General features: G+C 46.8%; 1 protein-coding gene across 1 annotated transcript in view; it reads left to right on the top strand.

The window, feature by feature from the left end:
• Positions 1–16,530, top strand: part of LOC120946130 (G-protein coupled receptor 54-like) — a 29,644-nt gene extending 13,114 nt beyond the window's left edge. Inside the window, exons 2-5 of the mRNA XM_040360923.1 lie at positions 5,853–5,977; positions 12,483–12,618; positions 14,834–15,072; positions 15,878–16,530. Of these exons, the coding sequence (XP_040216857.1) occupies positions 5,853–5,977; positions 12,483–12,618; positions 14,834–15,072; positions 15,878–16,252 (875 nt within the window). The 3' untranslated portion in view covers positions 16,253–16,530. The remainder of the gene's footprint in view (positions 1–5,852; positions 5,978–12,482; positions 12,619–14,833; positions 15,073–15,877) is intronic.
• Positions 16,531–17,298: the final 768 nt, after the last annotated feature.

The raw sequence follows: 17,298 nt of genomic DNA, 5'->3' as shown, positions 1-17,298 counted from the left end.
GCCAATTTATGGGACCAGGGTGCAACTGCTTGCCAAATGTGCCAATTTATGGGACCAGGGCACAACTGCTTGCCAAATGTGCCAATTTATGGGACCTGGGCGCAACCGCTTGCCAAATGTGCCAATTTATGGGACCAGGGCACAACTGCTTGCCAAATGTGTAAATTAATTAGACCAGGGCAGAACCATTTGCCAAATGTGCCAATTAATGGGACCGGAGTGCAACTGCTTGCAAAACATGTCAGTTAATGGGACCAGGGCAGAACCGCTTCCTAAATGTGCCAATTTATGGGGCCAGGGTGCAACCCCTTGCCAAATGTGCCAATTATTGTGAAAAAGCCACAGCCACTTACCAAATGTGTCAAATTATAGGAAAAGAGTGTAATCATTTGCCAAACGTAAATGAATGGGACCAGGGCGCAACCGCTTGCCAAATGTGCCAATTAATGGGAAGAAGACGCAACCACTTTGCCAAACATTCCAAATTATGGGTCCGGGGTGCAACCGCTTGCCAAACGTGCCAATTATTGGGAATAGGACACAACCTCTTGCCAAATGTGCCAATTTAGGGGACCAGGGCACAACCGCTTGCCAAATGTGCCAATTTATGGGACCAGGGCGCAACCGTTTGCCAAACTTGTAAATTAATGGGACCAAGGCGCAACCGCTTGCCAAACTTGTAAATTAATGGGACCAAGGCGCAACCACTTGCCAAATGTGCCAATTTATGGGACCAGGGCGCAACCGCTTGCCAAATGTGCCAATTTATGGGACCAGGGCACAACTGCTTGCCAAATGTGCCAATTTATGGGACCAGGGCACAACTGCTTGCCAAATGTGCCAATTTATGGGACCAGGGCACAACTGCTTGCCAAATGTGCCAATTTATGGGACCAGGGCGCAACCGCGTGCCAAATGTGCCAATTTATGGGACCTGAGCGCAACCGTGTGCCAAATGTGCCAATTTATGGGACCTGGGCGCAACCGCTTGTCAAATGTGCCAATTTATGGGACCAGGGTGCAACTGCTTGCCAAATGTGCCAATTTATGGGACCAGGGTGCAACTGCTTGCCAAATGTGCCAATTTATGGGACCAGGGCACAACTGCTTGCCAAATGTGCCAATTTATGGGACCTGGGCGCAACCGCTTGCCAAATGTGCCAATTTATGGGACCAGGGTGCAACTGCTTGCCAAATGTGCCAATTTATGGGACCAGGGCACAACTGCTTGCCAAATGTGCCAATTTATGGGACCTGGGCGCAACCGCTTGTCAAATGTGCCAATTTATGGGACCTGGGCGCAACCGCTTGCCAAATGTGCCAATTTATGGGACCAGGGTGCAACTGCTTGCCAAATGTGCCAATTTATGGGACCAGGGCACAACTGCTTGCCAAATGTGCCAATTTATGGGACCTGGGCGCAACCGCTTGCCAAATGTGCCAATTTATGGGACCAGGGCACAACTGCTTGCCAAATGTGTAAATTAATTAGACCAGGGCAGAACCATTTGCCAAATGTGCCAATTAATGGGACCGGAGTGCAACTGCTTGCAAAACATGTCAGTTAATGGGACCAGGGCAGAACCGCTTCCTAAATGTGCCAATTTATGGGGCCAGGGTGCAACCCCTTGCCAAATGTGCCAATTATTGTGAAAAAGCCACAGCCACTTACCAAATGTGTCAAATTATAGGAAAAGAGTGTAATCATTTGCCAAACGTAAATGAATGGGACCAGGGCGCAACCGCTTGCCAAATGTGCCAATTAATGGGAAGAAGACGCAACCACTTTGCCAAACATTCCAAATTATGGGTCCGGGGTGCAACCGCTTGCCAAACGTGCCAATTATTGGGAATAGGACACAACCTCTTGCCAAATTTGTCAATTAATGGGACCGGGGTACAACTGCTTGCCAAATGTACCAATTTATGAGACTAGGGTACAACCACTTGTAAAACGTGCCAACTATTGAGACCAGGGCGCAACCACTTGCCAAACATGTAAATTAATGGGACCATGCAGAACCGCTTCCTAAACATGCCAATTTATGGGGCCGGGGTGCAACCTCTTGCCAAATGTGCCAATTATTGGGAAAAGGCCACAGCCACTTGCCAAATGTGTCAAATTATGGGAAAAGGATGTAACCATTTGCCAAACACGTAAATTAATGGGACCAGGGCGCAACCGCTTGCCAAATGTGCCAATTAATGGGAATGGGACACAGCCACTTGCCAATTAATAAGGACCGGGGCAGAACCGCTTCCTAAACGTGCCAATTTATGGGACCGGGGTGCAGCCGCTTGCATAACGATGTCGATGTCATGCTATTACATAGAGGGGCTAACAAGCATGGGCGGGTGAGAGGTCCAATCATCCCAGAGGTGCGGAGATCCCCTCCCTCTCTAGAGATCAGGGCCCTCTGATTCCTCATTTCAAATTGTACTCTCTGCCATCATATTGCAAAGCGCTCAGCAAACTGTTGTTATTATTTGTATAATAATAATAATAATAATTAAAAAATAAAATAAAAAATAAATAAAACGATAATAATAAATAATCCCCAACTCCTAACCCTAAACCTAAACTGAACTCGAACCCCTTACCCTAACGAAATAACATTATAATAAATTAATAATAATAATAATACATTAATAATAATAATAATAATAATAATAATAAATTATTAATAATAATAATAATCAATTAATAATAATAATAATAATAATAATCATCATAATAATCATAATAATAATAATCATAATAATAATAATTATAATAATAATAATAATAATAATAAAAAATAATAATAATAATTAAAAAATTAAATAAAAAATAAATAAAACGATAATAATAAATAATTCCCAACTTCTAACCCTAAACCTAAACTGAACTCGAACCCCTTACCCTAACGAAATAACATTATAATAAATTAATAATAATAATAATACATTATTAATAATAATAATAATAATAATAAATTATTAATAATAATAATAATCAATTAATAATAATAATAATCATCATAATAATCATAATAATAATAATCATAATAATAATAATTATAATAATAATAATAATAATAATAATAAAAAATAATAATAATAATTAAAAAATTAAATAAAAAATAAATAAAACGATAATAATAAATAATTCCCAACTTCTAACCCTAAACCTAAACTGAACTCGAACCCCTTACCCTAACGAAATAACATTATAATAAATTAATAATAATAATAATACATTATTAATAATAATAATAATAATAATAAATTATTAATAATAATAATAATAATCAATTAATAATAATAATAATAATAATAATAATAATAATCATCATAATAATCATAATAATAATAATCATAATCATAATAATAATAATTATAATAATAATAATAATAATAATAATAATAAAAAATAATAATAATAATTAAAAAATAAAATAAAAAATAAATAAAACGATAATAATAAATAATTCCCAACTTCTAACCCTAAACCTAAACTGAACTCGAACCCCTTACCCTAACGAAATAACATTATAATAAATTAATAATAATAATAATACATTATTAATAATAATAATAATAATAATAATAATAAATTATTAATAATAATAATAATAATAATCAATTAATAATAATAATAATAATAATAATAATAATAATAATAATAATCATCATAATAATCATAATAATAATAATCATAATCATAATAATAATAATTATAATAATAATAATAATAATAACAAATAATAATAATAATTAAAAAATAAAATAAAAAATAAATAAAACGATAATAATAAATAATTCCCAACTTCTAACCCTAAACCTAAACTGAACTCGAACCCCTTACCCTAACGAAAAAACATTATAATAAATTAATAATAATAATAATAATAATAATAATAATAATAATAATAATAATAATTATTATAATAATAATAAAAATAAATTTATAATAATAATAAATTATTATTATTAATAATAATGGGGTAGATTCAGGTAGCAATTACGCCTGCGTATCCATAGATACGCAGCGTAATTGCTAATTTGCGCCGGCGTATCGACTTTTCTGTATTCAGAAAGCTCGATACGCCGACTGTAGCCTAAGATATGACTGGCATAAGTCTCTTATGCCGTCGTATCGTAGGCTGCATTCTGACGCTGGCCGCTAGGTGGCGTTCCCGTAGTGGTCAGCAAATTGCATACTCACGCCAATTCACAACCGTACGCGCGCCCGGCGTTCGCATTTTACGTCATTTGCGTTCGTCGGTTTCTGCGTAAGGCTGCCCATGCTATTAGCAGGGGCAGCCAATGCTAAGTATACCCGTCGTTCCCGCGTCGCGATTTTTGAAAATTACGTCGTTTGCGTAAGTGAATCGTGAATGGCCATTTACGTTCACGTTGAAGCAAATGACGTCCTTGCGACGTCATTTACCTCAATGCACGTCGGGAAAGTTTCCCGACGGAGCATGCGCACTACGTTCAGCGCGGGAACACGCCTAATTTAAATGATCTCAAAAATATTCCGATTGCACACCTTCCGGCAAAATGGCCAAGTAGTAAAAGGGTGCTGAAACGATCACCGGCTGGGAACCGGAAAGCAAATCATATATATATATACTCGCCAGCACACCAGGAATCATAACGTCCAAAGATTTAATGCATATCTATTATGTCAAAAAGAGCAACGTTTCGAGGCCACGCAGGACCTCTTCGTCAGGCAAAAAGATGTCTTTTTGCCTGACGAAGAGGTCCTGCGTGGCCTCGAAACGTTGCTCTTTTTGACATAATAGATATGCATTAAATCTTTGGACGTTATGATTCCTGGTGTGCTGGCGAGTATATATATATATAATTTAAATGATCCACGCCCCCTACGGGATCATTTAAATTACGCGCGCTTACGCCGGCCAGTTTTACGGAGCGCACACGCAAATTACGGAGCTACTGCTTCGTGAATGAAGCGTAGCGCAAGTAATTTACGGAGGCGTAGCGTTAAAACGGTACGCTGCGCCTCCGTAAGAGTGCGCAGCCCTACCTGAATCTACCCAAATAATAATAATAATAATAATAAAAGAAGAAATAAAAGCCAGTGGGAAAGCTAAAAAAAAGCTGAAATGCCGAGCAACAAATAAAGCAACAGATAACAGATTTCTCTATTGGCCAATAAAAAACGGCAAAGCCCAAAAACGCTGCATACAAGCTCGCAAAGTCACACAAAAACGTGCCAAAATCGTGCATAAAAACGCGGGAAAATCGCTCAAAGGCGCTACTCTCAGGTGGGAATGCAACCTGAAAATCTAAACAGAATCCAGAGAAGGAAGGATGGACCAGGGAACATTCCGATTGTGACACTGCACTGCCCCCTGGTGACCTATGATGGTAGAGCAGCAATGTTCCGGCCTGAAAGTATAACTAAAGGAAAAACTCTTTTTTTTTAATAGAGTGGAGAGGGATTAGAACCCCTGTCGCTTTTTATTGCTGCCCCTAAGGGAGATTCGCCCTCTCTATTTTTCCAATTTACTAAATTTTGGGTTGTCACCAGAACAAGAATAGAGGGGAAATCTTCCAATGGGGACGCCGCTTCAAAGGTTTCCCTCACTTCCTGTTTTGGCAATGGGACAGGAAGTGAAGGCAAATCTCCCCAACGGGGGACACAAGTTCTGGTGACTACCAGGGATTCCCTTACTTTGGAGGGATTTCCTCTCACTTCCTGTTTTGGTGATGGGACAGGAAGTGAAGGCAAATCTCCCCGATGGGATGCAAAAAAAAACCTGACCCTCCAATCGTTGTTCTTGGATTCTCCTTTGTGAAGAAACGTCCACCATTGTAATCCTCTGTTTCTGTGTCTGCAGCGAACTTGGCCTCCACGGACATCATGTTCTTAGTGTGCTGCGTGCCGTTCACCGCCACCCTCTACCCGCTGCCCAGCTGGGTGTTCGGAGACTTCATGTGCAAGTTTGTGGCCTATTTACAGCAGGTAGGTGCCGTGGGGGAGGGGAGGGGGGTTTGCATTCCCAGCATTGATATGTCAGGGTGGAGACTCCCGGGATAAGTCGCGTGTCGCCTCCTTCAGACTTCCCGGGCATTTCAGTGGTGAAAGATCAAATTCATGGCGTTTCCACCCACCTCTGTGTGGCTCATAATGGGCACAGCGGGTGTACAGACCCGGAAACTCAGCACAGGGATGGTGAGAACCCCTCATAATGGGCACAGCGGGTGTACAGACCCGGGAACTCAGCACAGGGACGGTGGGAACCCCTCATAATGGGCACGGCGGGTGTACAGACCCGGGAACTCAGCACAGGGATGGTGAGAACCCCTCATAATGGGCACAGCGGGTGTACAGACCCGGGAACTCAGCACAGGGACGGTGGGAACCCCTCATAATGGGCACGGCGGGTGTACAGACCCGGGAGCTCAGCACAGGGATGGTGGGAACTCCTCATAATGGGCACAGCAGGTGTACAGACCCGGGAACTCAGCACAGGGATGGTGGGAACCCCTCATAATGGGCACGGCGGGTATACAGACCCGAGAACTCAGCACAGGGATGGTGGGAACCCCTCATAATGGGCACAGCGGGTGTACAGACCCGGGAACTCAGCACAGGGACGGTGGGAACCCCTCATAATGGGCACGGCGGGTGTACAGACCCGGGAACTCAGCACAGGGATGGTGGGAACCCCTCATAATGGGCACGGCGGGTGTACAGACCCGGGAACTCAGCACAGGGATGGTGGGAACCCCTCATAATGGGCACGGCGGGTGTACAGACCCGGGAACTCAGCACAGGGATGGTGGGAACCCCTCATAATGGGCACGGCGGGTGTACAGACCCGGGAACTCAGCACAGGGATGGTGGGAACCCCCAGAAAGACAGACAGCTGACGGATTATTATCTCAATGCATAGAATAGAATAATAATAATAATAATAATAATAATAATAATAATAATGTAATAGAATATTTTTTTTGGATAATAATAATATAATAGAATATAATAAAAATAATAGAATAAAGCATAGTATGCATAGAATAGAAAAATCATAATAGAATAATAATAATAGAATAGAATAACGAAAAGAATAATGATAATATGATAAAATATAATAATAATAGAATAGAATGCATAAAATATAATAATAATAATAATAATAATAATAATAATAATAATAATAATAGAATAGAATAAAGCATAGAATGCATAGAATAGAGTAATAATAAGAGAATAGAATAGAATAATGCATAGAGTAGAATAGAATAATAATAATAATAATAATAATAATAATAGAATAGAATAATAATAATAATAATAATAATAATAATAATAATAATAATAATAATAATAATAATAGAATAGCATAATGCATAGAATATAATAATAATAATAATAGAATAGAATAGAATATTAATAATAATAATAGAATAGAATAATGCATAGAATATAATAATAATAGAATAGAATAATGCATATAATAATAATAATAATAGTAATAGAATGAATAGAATAAAGCATAGAAATCATAGAATATTATAATAATAATAATAATAATAATAATAATAATAGAATATAATAATAGAATAGAATGCATAGAATATAATAATAATAATAGATTAGAATAATGCTTAGAATATAATATAATAATAATAATAATAATATAATATAACAATAATAATAGAATAATGCATAGAATAGCATAATAATAATAATATAATAGGTTATAATAATAATAATAATAATAATAATAATAATAATAATAATAGAATAAAACATACAATGCATAGAATGGAATAGAATAATGCAAAGAATATAATAACAATAATAATAATAATAATAATAATAATAATAATAATAATAATAATAATAATAATAATATTGGAATAGAATAATAATATAATAGAATATAAAATAATAATAATAATAGAATAGAATAATAATAATAATAATAATAATAATAATAATAATAATAATAATAATAATAATAATAATATAGAATAATAAAAATATAATAAGAAGAAGAATTAGAATAATAATAATATAATGGAATGGAATAGAATAATGCAAAGAATATAAAAATAATAATAATATTGGAATAGAATAATAATAAAATAGAATATTGCATAGAATAGAATAATAATAATAGAATATAAAATAATAATAATAATAATAATAATATTAATAATAATAATAATAATAATAATAATAATAATAATAATAATAATAATAAGAAGAAGAAGAAGAAGAAGAAGAAGAAGAAGAAGAATAATAGAATGGAATGGAATAGAATGCACTAAGAATAAACCTTCTGCCTTTAGAAGCACTTTAAGTGCAGCAAATCAGAAATTCCCTCCAGAAGGACGGCGCCATCTCTATTCAGGCATCATTCAGGGTCACTATCTCATTCCAGAACGGAGATGCTTGGCTGTGTTTACAAATGTCTGACACAGATCAGCCCCTGCTGTACCCTCCCATCTGACTTGTGACAATGTTGCAGTCCGATCACATGGGGAAGGGGAGACTAAGGAATTTCTACCTCCTGCCTGCAGCAGACTGATGACATCAGCCTAGGCACAGTCACTGGACTGGCGCTCAGGGGTGTCTTATGCAGGGCTTTTTTCAGCTGGAACTTGGGGGAACTCGGTTCTTCCACCTCTGGCTCAGACCCTCTGCTCCCTGCTCACCACTATCACTTGTAAACACAGAAGTTTAGCTCCTGTGTTTACAAGTGACCGCTTGTCTCCCATTGGCTCCCACAGATCTGATCTCCTGAGTGTCTCCCACTGAGTGCAGAATGGGGACAAGCAAGGTGCAGGAGCCCCCCAGGGTTCAGTGCAGATGCCTGGAACACCCCAGTTGAAAACAGCAACAAAAGTAAGACATGTGGAAGATGATGGAGCAATTAAGGAGGGGTTAGAAGATGGGGCGGGTTAGAAAATGGGGCGGGTTAGAAGATGGGGTGGGGCGGGTTAGAAGATGGGGCGGATTAGAAGATGGGGCGGGGGCAGGTTAGAAAATGGGGCGGGTTAGAAGATGGGGCGGGGGCGGGTTAGAAGATGGGGTGGGCGGGGGTGGGTGAGAAGATGGGGCGGGGGCGGGTTAGAAGATGGGACGGGGGCGGGTTAGAAGATGGGACGGGGGCGGGTTAGAAGATGGGGTGGGGGCGGGTTAGAAGATGGGGCGGGTTAGAAGATGGGGTGGGGGCGGGTTAGAAGATGGGGCGGGGGCGGGTTAGAAGATGGGGTGGGGGTGGGTTAGAAGATGGGGCGGGGGCGGGTTAGAAGATGGGGCGGGGGCGGGTTAGAAGATGGGGCGGGGCGGGTTAGAAGATGGGGCGGGGCGGGTTAGAAGATGGGGCGGGTTAGAAGATGGGGCGGCGGCGGGTTAGAAGATGGGGGGGGCGGGTTAGAAGATGGGGCGGGGGCGGGTTAGAAGATGGGGCGGGTTAGAAGATGGGGGGCGGGTTAGAAGATGGGGCGGGGGCGGGTTAGAAGAAGGGACGGGGGCGGGTTAGAAGATGGGGTGGGGGCAGGTTAGAAGATGGGGTGTGGGCGGGTTAGAAGATTGGGTGGGGGCAGGTTAGAAGATGGGGCGGGGGCGGGTTAGAAGATGGGGCGGGTTAGAAGATGGGGCGGGGGCGGGTTAGAAGATGGGGCGGGGGCGGGTTAGAAGATGGGGCGGGGGCGGGTTAGAAGATGGGGCGGGGCGGGTTAGAAGATGGGGCGGGGGCGGGTTAGAAGAAGGGGCGGGTTAGAAGATGGGGTGGGGGCAGGTTAGAAGATGGGGTGTGGGCGGGTTAGAAGATTGGGTGGGGGCAGGTTAGAAGATGGGGCGGGGGCGGGTTAGAAGATGGGGCGGGGGTGGGTGAGAAGATGGGGTGGGTTAGAAGATGGGACGGGGGCGGGTTAGAAGATGGGGCGGGGGTGGGTGAGAAGATGGGGCGGGGGAGGGTTAGAAGATGGGGCGGGGGCGGGTTAGAAGATGGGACGGGGCGGGTTAGAAGATGGGGTGGGGGTGGGTTAGAAGATGGGGCGGGGGCGGGTTAGAAGATGGGACGGGGGCGGGTTAGAAGATGGGGTGGGGGTGAGTTAGAAGATGGGGCGGGGGCGGGTTAGAAGATGGGACGGGGGCGGATTAGAAGATGGGGCGGGGGTGAGTTAGAAGATGGGGCGGGGGCGGGTTAGAAGATGGGGTGGGGGTGGGTTAGAAGATGGGGCGGGGGCGGGTTAGAAGATGGGACGGGGGCGGGTTAGAAGATGGGGTGGGGGTGAGTTAGAAGATGGGGCGGGGGCGGGTTAGAAGATGGGACGGGGGCGGATTAGAAGATGGGGCGGGTTAGAAGATGGGGTGGGGGCGGGTTAGAAGATGGGGCGGGGGCGGGTTAGAAGATGGGGTGGGGGCGGGTTAGAAGATGGGGTGGGGGTGGGTTAGAAGATGGGGCGGGGGCGGGTTAGAAGATGGGGCGGGGCGGGTTAGAAGATGGGGCGGGGGCGGGTGAGAAGATGGGGCGGGGGCGGGTTAGAAGATGGGACGGGGGCGGGTTAGAAGATGGGACGGGGGGCGGGTTAGAAGATGGGGCGGGGGCGGGTTAGAAGATGGGGCGGGGGTGGGTTAGAAGATGGGGCGGGGGCGGGTTAGAAGATGGGGCGGGGGCGGGTTAGAAGATGGGGCGGGTTAGAAGATGGGGCGGGGGCGGGTTAGAAGATGGGGCGGGGGCGGGTTAGAAGATGGGGGCGGGGGCGGGTTAGAAGATGGGGCGGGGGTGGGTGAGAAGATGGGGCGGGGGCGGGTTAGAAGATGGGACGGGGGGCGGGTTAGAAGATGGGACGGGGGGCGGGTTAGAAGATGGGGCGGGGGCGGGTTAGAAGATGGGACGGGGCGGGTTAGAAGATGGGGCGGGGGTGGGTGAGAAGATGGGGCGGGGAGGGTTAGAAGATGGGGCGGGGGCGGGTTAGAAGATGGGACGGGGGGCGGGTTAGAAGATGGGGCGGGGGCGGGTTAGAAGATGGGGGCGGGTTAGAAGATGGGGCGGGGGCGGGTTAGAAGATGGGACGGGGGCGGGTTAGAAGATGGGGCGGGGGAGGGTTAGAAGATGGGGCGGGGGCGGGTTAGAAGATGGGGCGGGGGTGGGTGAGAAGATGGGGCGGGGGCGGGTTAGAAGATGGGACGGGGGGCGGGTTAGAAGATGGGACGGGGGGGCGGGTTAGAAGATGGGGCGGGGGCGGGTTAGAAGATGGGGGCGGGGGCGGGTTAGAAGATGGGGCGGGGGCGGGTTAGAAGATGGGACGGGGGCGGGTTAGAAGATGGGGCGGGGGCGGGTTAGAAGATGGGGCGGGGGAGGGTTAGAAGATGGGGCGGGGGCGGGTTAGAAGATGGGGCGGGGGCGGGTTAGAAGATGGGGCGGGGGCGGGTTAGAAGATGGGGCGGGGGCGGGTTAGAAGATGGGGCGGGGGTGGGTTAGAAGATGGGGCGGGGGCGGGTTAGAAGATGGGGCGGGGGCGGGTTAGAAGATGGGACGGGGGCGGGTTAGAAGATGGGGCGGGGGGCGGGTTAGAAGATGGGGCGGGGGCGGGTTAGAAGATGGGGCGGGGGCAGTGGGAGGATTGCATGCCAAGGTCAGCAGAAGAGGAGTGAAAGTGAGATGTGGATGGGGATGCAGAGATAAGCAGTTGTGGAAGAAGACTGAACTCTGCACTCTGTGTAGTGCACCCCTGAACTCTGCACTCTGTGTGTAGTGCACCCCTGAACTCTGCACTCTGTGTGTAGTGCACCCCTGAACTCTGCACTCTGTGTGTAGTGCACCCCTGAACTCTGCACTCTGTGTGTAGTACACCCCTGAACTCTGCACTCTGTGTAGTGCACCCCTGAACTCTGCACTCTGTGTGTAGTGCACCCCTGAACTCTGCACTCTGTGTGTAGTGCACCCCTGAACTCTGCACTCTGTGTGTAGTACACCCCTGAACTCTGCACTCTGTGTGTAGTGCACCCCTGAACTCTGCACTCTCTGTGTGTAGTGCACCCCTGAACTCTGCACTCTCTGTGTAGTGCACCCCTGAACTCTGCACTCTGTGTGTAGTGCACCCCTGAACTTTGCACTCTCTGTGTAGTGCACCCCTGAACTCTGCACTCTGTACGTAATGCACTCTTGATATTTATTGCCCCTTTAAGACCCTCCCACATTGAAAGGTGTGAGTGTGGGGGTAGGTTTTTTTTTGGGGGGGGGGTTGTGGTTGAGTTCCTGCACCTATTTCCTGAGAAAAAAAGCCCTGGTCTTGTGTAATGATATGAGGTGCCGCTCTGTCGGGGTTCATTGGCGCTGAGTTGTCAGGTGACCGGTCCTCTTTATTGGTTATTTTGTTTCATTTCTGAAATCTTTATTGTTACAAATCTCTGAGGAGCGGAAGGAAGTGAGAGGCGGAGATTTCCTCCGATTTCCTCCGATCCTCCAGACATTGTCAATAATATTCTGTTTCTCTGGCTGCAGGTGACGGTCCAGGCGACGTGCATCACCCTGACCGCGATGAGCGCCGATCGATGTTACGCCACTTTATATCCGCTGAGATCTCTGAGGCATCGCACCCCGAGGGTGGCCATGATCGTCAGCATCTGCATCTGGATAGGTACAAAACCGTCCCACCAATCCCCACCGATCCCTCCAATCCCCTCCAATCCCCTCCAATCCCTCCAATCCTCTCCAATCCCCACCGATCCCTCCAATCCCCTCCAATCCCACCAATCCCCACCGATCCCTCCAATCCCCTCCAATCCCACCAATCCCCACCGATCCCTCCAATCCCACCAATCCCCACCGATCCCTCAAATCCCCACCAATCCCCTCCAATCCCACCAATCCTCTCCAATCCCTCCAATCCCACCAATCCCTCCAATCCCCACCAATCTCCGCCAATCCCACCAATCCCCACCAATCCGATCCAATTACCCTCCAATCCCCTCCAATCCGATCCCCTCCAATCCCCACCGATCCCCTCCAATCCCACCAATCCCTCCAATCCCACCAATCCCTCCAATCCCCACCAATCCCTCCAATCCCCACCGATCACCTCCAATCCCTCCAATCCCCACCGATCCCCTCCAATCCCACCAATCCCACTAATCCCTCCAATCCCTCCAATCCTCTCCAATCCCCACCGATCCCCTCCAATCCCTCCAATCCCACCAATCCCACTAATCCCTCCAATCCCCTCCAATCCCACCAATCCCACCAATCCCTCCAATCCCCACCAATCCCACCAATCCCTCCAATCCCCTCCAATCCCTCCAATCCCACCAATCCCTCCAATCCCCACCAATCCCACCAATCCCTCCAATCCCCTCCAATCCCTCCAATCCCTCCAATCCCCTCCAATCCCACCAATCCCACCAATCCCACCAATCCCTCCAATCCCCTCCAATCCCCTCCAATCCCACCAATCCCTCCAATCCCACCAATCCCTCCAATCCCCACCAATCCCTCCAATCCCAATCCCTCCAATCCCTCTGTAGACGTTCTGTAGACGTTCTGTAGAAGTTCTGTAGACGTTCTGTAGATGTTCTGTAGACGTTCTGTAGAAGTTCTGTAGACGTTCTGTAGACGTTCTCTAGGCGTTCTGTAGATGTTCTGTAGGCGTTCTGTAGATGTTCTGTAGATGTTCTGTAGACGTTCTCTAGGCGTTCTGTAGATGTTCTGTAGATGTTCTGTAGACGTTCTCTAGGCGTTCTGTAGATGTTCTGTAGACGTCCTGTAGACGTTCTGTAGATGTTCTGTAGACGTTCTGTAGAAGTTCTGTAGACGTTCTGTAGACGTTCTGTAGACGTTCTGTAGAAGTTCTGTAGACGTTCTGTAGACGTTCTGTAGATGTTCTGTAGATGTTCTGTAGAAGTTCTGTAGACGTTCTGTAGGTGTTCTGTAGATGTTCTGTAGACGTTCTGTAGGTGTTCTGTAGAAGTTCTGTAGATGTTCTGTAGAAGTTCTGTACATGTTCTGTAGACATTCTGTAGACGTTCTGTAGACGTTCTGTAGAAGTTCTGTTGATGTTCTGTTGATGTTCTGTAGAAGTTCTGTAGACTTTCTGTAGAAGTTCTGTAGATGTTCTGTAGATGTTCTGTAGACGTTCTGTAGAAGTTCTGTAGATGTTCTGTAGATGTTCTGTAGACGTTCTGTAGATGTTCTGTAGACGTTCTGTAGAGGTTCTGTAGATGTTCTGTAGACGTTCTGTAGACGTTCTGTAGAAGTTCTGTAGACGTTCTGTAGACGTTCTGTAGATGTTCTGTAGACGTTCTGTAGACGTTCTGTTGATGTTCTGTTGATGTTCTGTAGAAGTTCTGTAGATGTTCTGTAGAAGTTCTGTAGATGTTCTGTAGAAGTTCTGTAGACGTTCTGTAGACGTTCTGTAGAAGTTCTGTAGACGTTCTGTAGACGTTCTGTAGACGTTCTGTAGATGTTCTGTTGAAGTTCTGTAGACGTTCTGTAGACGTTCTGTAGACGTTCTGTAGATGTTCTGTAGACGTTCTGTAGACGTTCTGTTGATGTTCTGTTGATGTTCTGTAGAAGTTCTGTAGATGTTCTGTAGAAGTTCTGTAGATGTTCTGTAGAAGTTCTGTAGACGTTCTGTAGATGTTCTGTAGATGTTCTGTAGACGTTCTGTAGACGTTCTGTAGGCGTTCTGTAGAAGTTCTGTAGACGTTCCGTAGATGTTCTGTAGAAGTTCTGTAGACGTTCTGTAGACGTTCTGTAGATGTTCTGTAGAAGTTCTGTAGGCGTTCTGTAGACGTTCTGTAGATGTTCTGTAGATGTTCTGTTGAGGTCTCACCCCGATGTCCGGTCTTCACACACAGGCTCCCTCTTGCTCTCCACCCCCATCATCCCCTACCAGAAGATCCAGAGGGGGTATTGGTACGGGCCGCGCACCTACTGCATAGAGCAGTTCCCCACAGACACCATGAAGAAGTCTTGTATCCTCTACCAGTTCCTGGCCGTCTACCTCCTTCCTCTTCTCACCATCTGCCTCTGCTACTCCCTGATGCTGAAGAGAGTCGGCCGACCCGTGGTGGAGCCCATGGACAACAACTACCAGGTATGACATCATAATCCCGCCCCCAGTGTCATCCTGGTCCCACACACTGACACCTATTCATGGGTTTAGCATTTTGGAACTTTTGCCCCCTTTTCCCCCTCGAAATTGTCCACACCACTGAAGTGTGAAAATGGAAGCCCCGCTGAACCTTCCGTTCAAATCAGCCCAACAGAAGAAGGTGTTCTTCAAAATCAGCCGCGGAGTAGGAAAATCTGCCCCCTGCCAGTATATTTTTATATATCAGTGCCACGATGAAAAAGAAAATAGCTGTTGAAGTTAATCACTTGTTAATTCAAGCTTGAGCTATTAAGCTCTGTAAACCACCGCTTTTTCTTTTCAACAAAAGCAAAGACAGGAGGGCCGGACTGTGGCCAGTGGGAGTAAACAATGCCTGTGGTCAGTAGGAGGAGGAATAGTGTCCCATCATTGGTGTCAGTGGGGGGAATAGTGCCCTATCATTGGTGTCAGTGGGGGGAATAGTGCCCCATCATTGGTGTCAGTGGGAGGAATAGTGTCCCATCATTGGTGTCAGTGGGAGGAATAGTGTCCCATCATTGGTGTCAGTGGGGGGAATAGTGCCCCATCATTGGTGTCAGTGGGAGGAATAGTGTCCCATCATTGGTGTCAGTGGGAGGAATAGTGCCCCATCATTGGTGTCAGTGGGGGGAATAGTGTCCCATCATTGGTATCAGTGGGAGGAATAGTGTCCCATCATTGGTGTCAGTGGGGGGAATAGTGTCCCATCATTGGTGTCAGTGGGGGGGAATACTTATTATATGCTGAATGTTCTTCCCTTCCCCGCCAGGTGCAGCTCCTGTCGGAGAGGACGATCGCCATGAGGAGTAAAATCTCGAAGATGGTGATCGTAATCGTCCTGCTCTTCACCATCTGCTGGGGCCCCATCCAGCTCTTCAGCCTCTTCCAGGGCTTCTACCCGGGGTTCCAGGCCAACTACGCCACCTACAAGATCAAGACCTGGGCCAACTGCATGTCCTACGCCAACTCCGCCATCAACCCCATCGTCTACGCCTTCATGGGCGCCAGCTTCCGCAAGTCCTTCAAGAAGGCCTTTCCTTTCATGTTCCGGAATAAAGTGCGGGACGGGAGCATCACCTCCGGGACGGTGAACAACGAGATGAAGTTTGTAGCCATGGAGTCCACAAACAATGAACTCAAGTGATTGGTGGAGGGTGATGGAGGGGGAGGGACTTATGGCAGCGTATTTGGACTGCAGATTCCTTACAAAACATCATTTTCAGGAAGGCGTTTCGCCGCGACAGACCCGATGCACAGGCAACCATCCCGAATGCCGCAGATCTCCCGGAGAGGGATTTAATCAGGAATTTTATCAGCCGAATGTTTTTTTGTTTTTTACTTGAAGAATCGTCTTGTGTCTTGTCTGTAACAAATCTCTATTTTGTATTTATACCATCCGCTCAATAAATGAGATGAAATATCGCAACGCGTCAGTGTGCTGTTCCCCTGCATGCTCTCCCCCCCCCCAGTGCCCCCCTGTGTGCTCTTCCCCCACAGTGTCCCCCAGTGTGCTCTCCCCCTACAGTGCCCCCCTGTGTGCTCTCCCCCCCCCAGTGCCCCCCTGTGTGCTCTCCCTGTGTGCTTCTCCCCCCCCAGTGTCCCCCTGTGTGCTTCTCCCCCCACAGTGTCCCCCTGTGTGCTCTCCCCAACCAGTGTCCCCCTGTGTGCTCTCCCCCTCCAGTGTCCCCCTGTGTGCTCTCCCCCCACAGTGCCCCCCTGTGTGCCCCCCCCCCCAGTGTCCCCCTGTGTGCTCTCCCCCCCCTCAGTGTCCCCGTGTGCTCTCCCCCTCCAGTGTCCCCCTGTGTGTCCCCCCCCCAGTGTCCCCCTATGTGCTCTCCCCCCACAGTGTCCCCCTGTGTGCTCTCCCCCTCCAGTGTCCCCCTGTGTGCTCTCCCCCTCCAGTGTCCCCCTGCATGCTCTCCCCCCCCCATTGGCCCCCTGTGTGCTCTCCCCCCACAGTGTCCCCCTGTGTGCTCCCCCCACAATGTCCCCCTGTGTGCTCTCCCCCCCAGTGTCCCCCTGTGTGCTCTCCCCCTCCAGTGCCCCCCTGTGTGCTCTCCCCCTCCAGTGTCCCCCTGTGTGCTCTCCCCCCACAGTGTCCCTCTGTGTGCTCTCCCCCTCCAGTGTCCCCCTGTGTGCTCTCCCCCCACAGTGCCCCCCTGTGTGCCCCCCCCCCCAGTGTCCCCCTGT

Source organism: Rana temporaria, chromosome 7 (genome assembly GCF_905171775.1).
Source record: "Rana temporaria chromosome 7, aRanTem1.1, whole genome shotgun sequence".
NCBI lineage: Eukaryota > Metazoa > Chordata > Amphibia > Anura > Ranidae > Rana > Rana temporaria.
The sequence above is the reverse complement of the archived record's forward strand: the minus strand, read 5'-3'. Positions and strand labels throughout refer to the sequence as shown.